This window comes from Crocuta crocuta, unplaced genomic scaffold, assembly GCF_008692635.1.
Source record: "Crocuta crocuta isolate KB4526 unplaced genomic scaffold, BGI_CrCroc_1.0 scaffold1307, whole genome shotgun sequence".
Lineage (NCBI taxonomy): Eukaryota > Metazoa > Chordata > Mammalia > Carnivora > Hyaenidae > Crocuta > Crocuta crocuta.
In genome coordinates, this window is record NW_027533394.1 from 417951 (window position 1) to 418344 (window position 394).

Consider the following 394-nt stretch of genomic DNA (forward strand, 5'->3'; position numbering starts at 1 on the left):
TCTTTCTTACTTTCTTCTATTACCAAGATGTTGGCCCCGTTGGGTTTGAGGTCACGAACTTCACAGACTCCAAACTCTTGGACCTGGAACACCGAAAACACCAATCACTCATACCAGGCTTGGTCCAGGATAGGATTTATACAGCTACCTGAGAATACATAAACCCTTTGCCATGTCCTGGGCAGAGAGATGAAGCAAGATCATAAAAAAGTGCCTTTTCTCAGGAGCTCATAACTTTGAAATAGAGAAAAGGCATGATTAACGTGTAATGTGACATAGCACTATCTGTACGTAAAACAGCTTGGAGGAAGACAAGCTTTTATATCTATTTATAGAATTTTTCTACCATGAACTAGTTTTGGGAATGAAGAATACAGAATTGGAAGCTTAAAAA

The 394-nt window shown here is 39.1% G+C and overlaps 1 protein-coding gene across 1 annotated transcript in view; it reads right to left on the minus strand.

Annotated features, from left to right (window-relative positions):
• The window catches only part of HUWE1 (HECT, UBA and WWE domain containing E3 ubiquitin protein ligase 1), a 75536-nt gene that overhangs the window by 13182 nt on the left and 61960 nt on the right, over positions 1-394 (minus strand). The window contains exon 51 of the mRNA XM_077748287.1: positions 11-83. Coding sequence (XP_077604413.1) covers positions 11-83 — 73 coding nt within the window. The remainder of the gene's footprint in view (positions 1-10; positions 84-394) is intronic.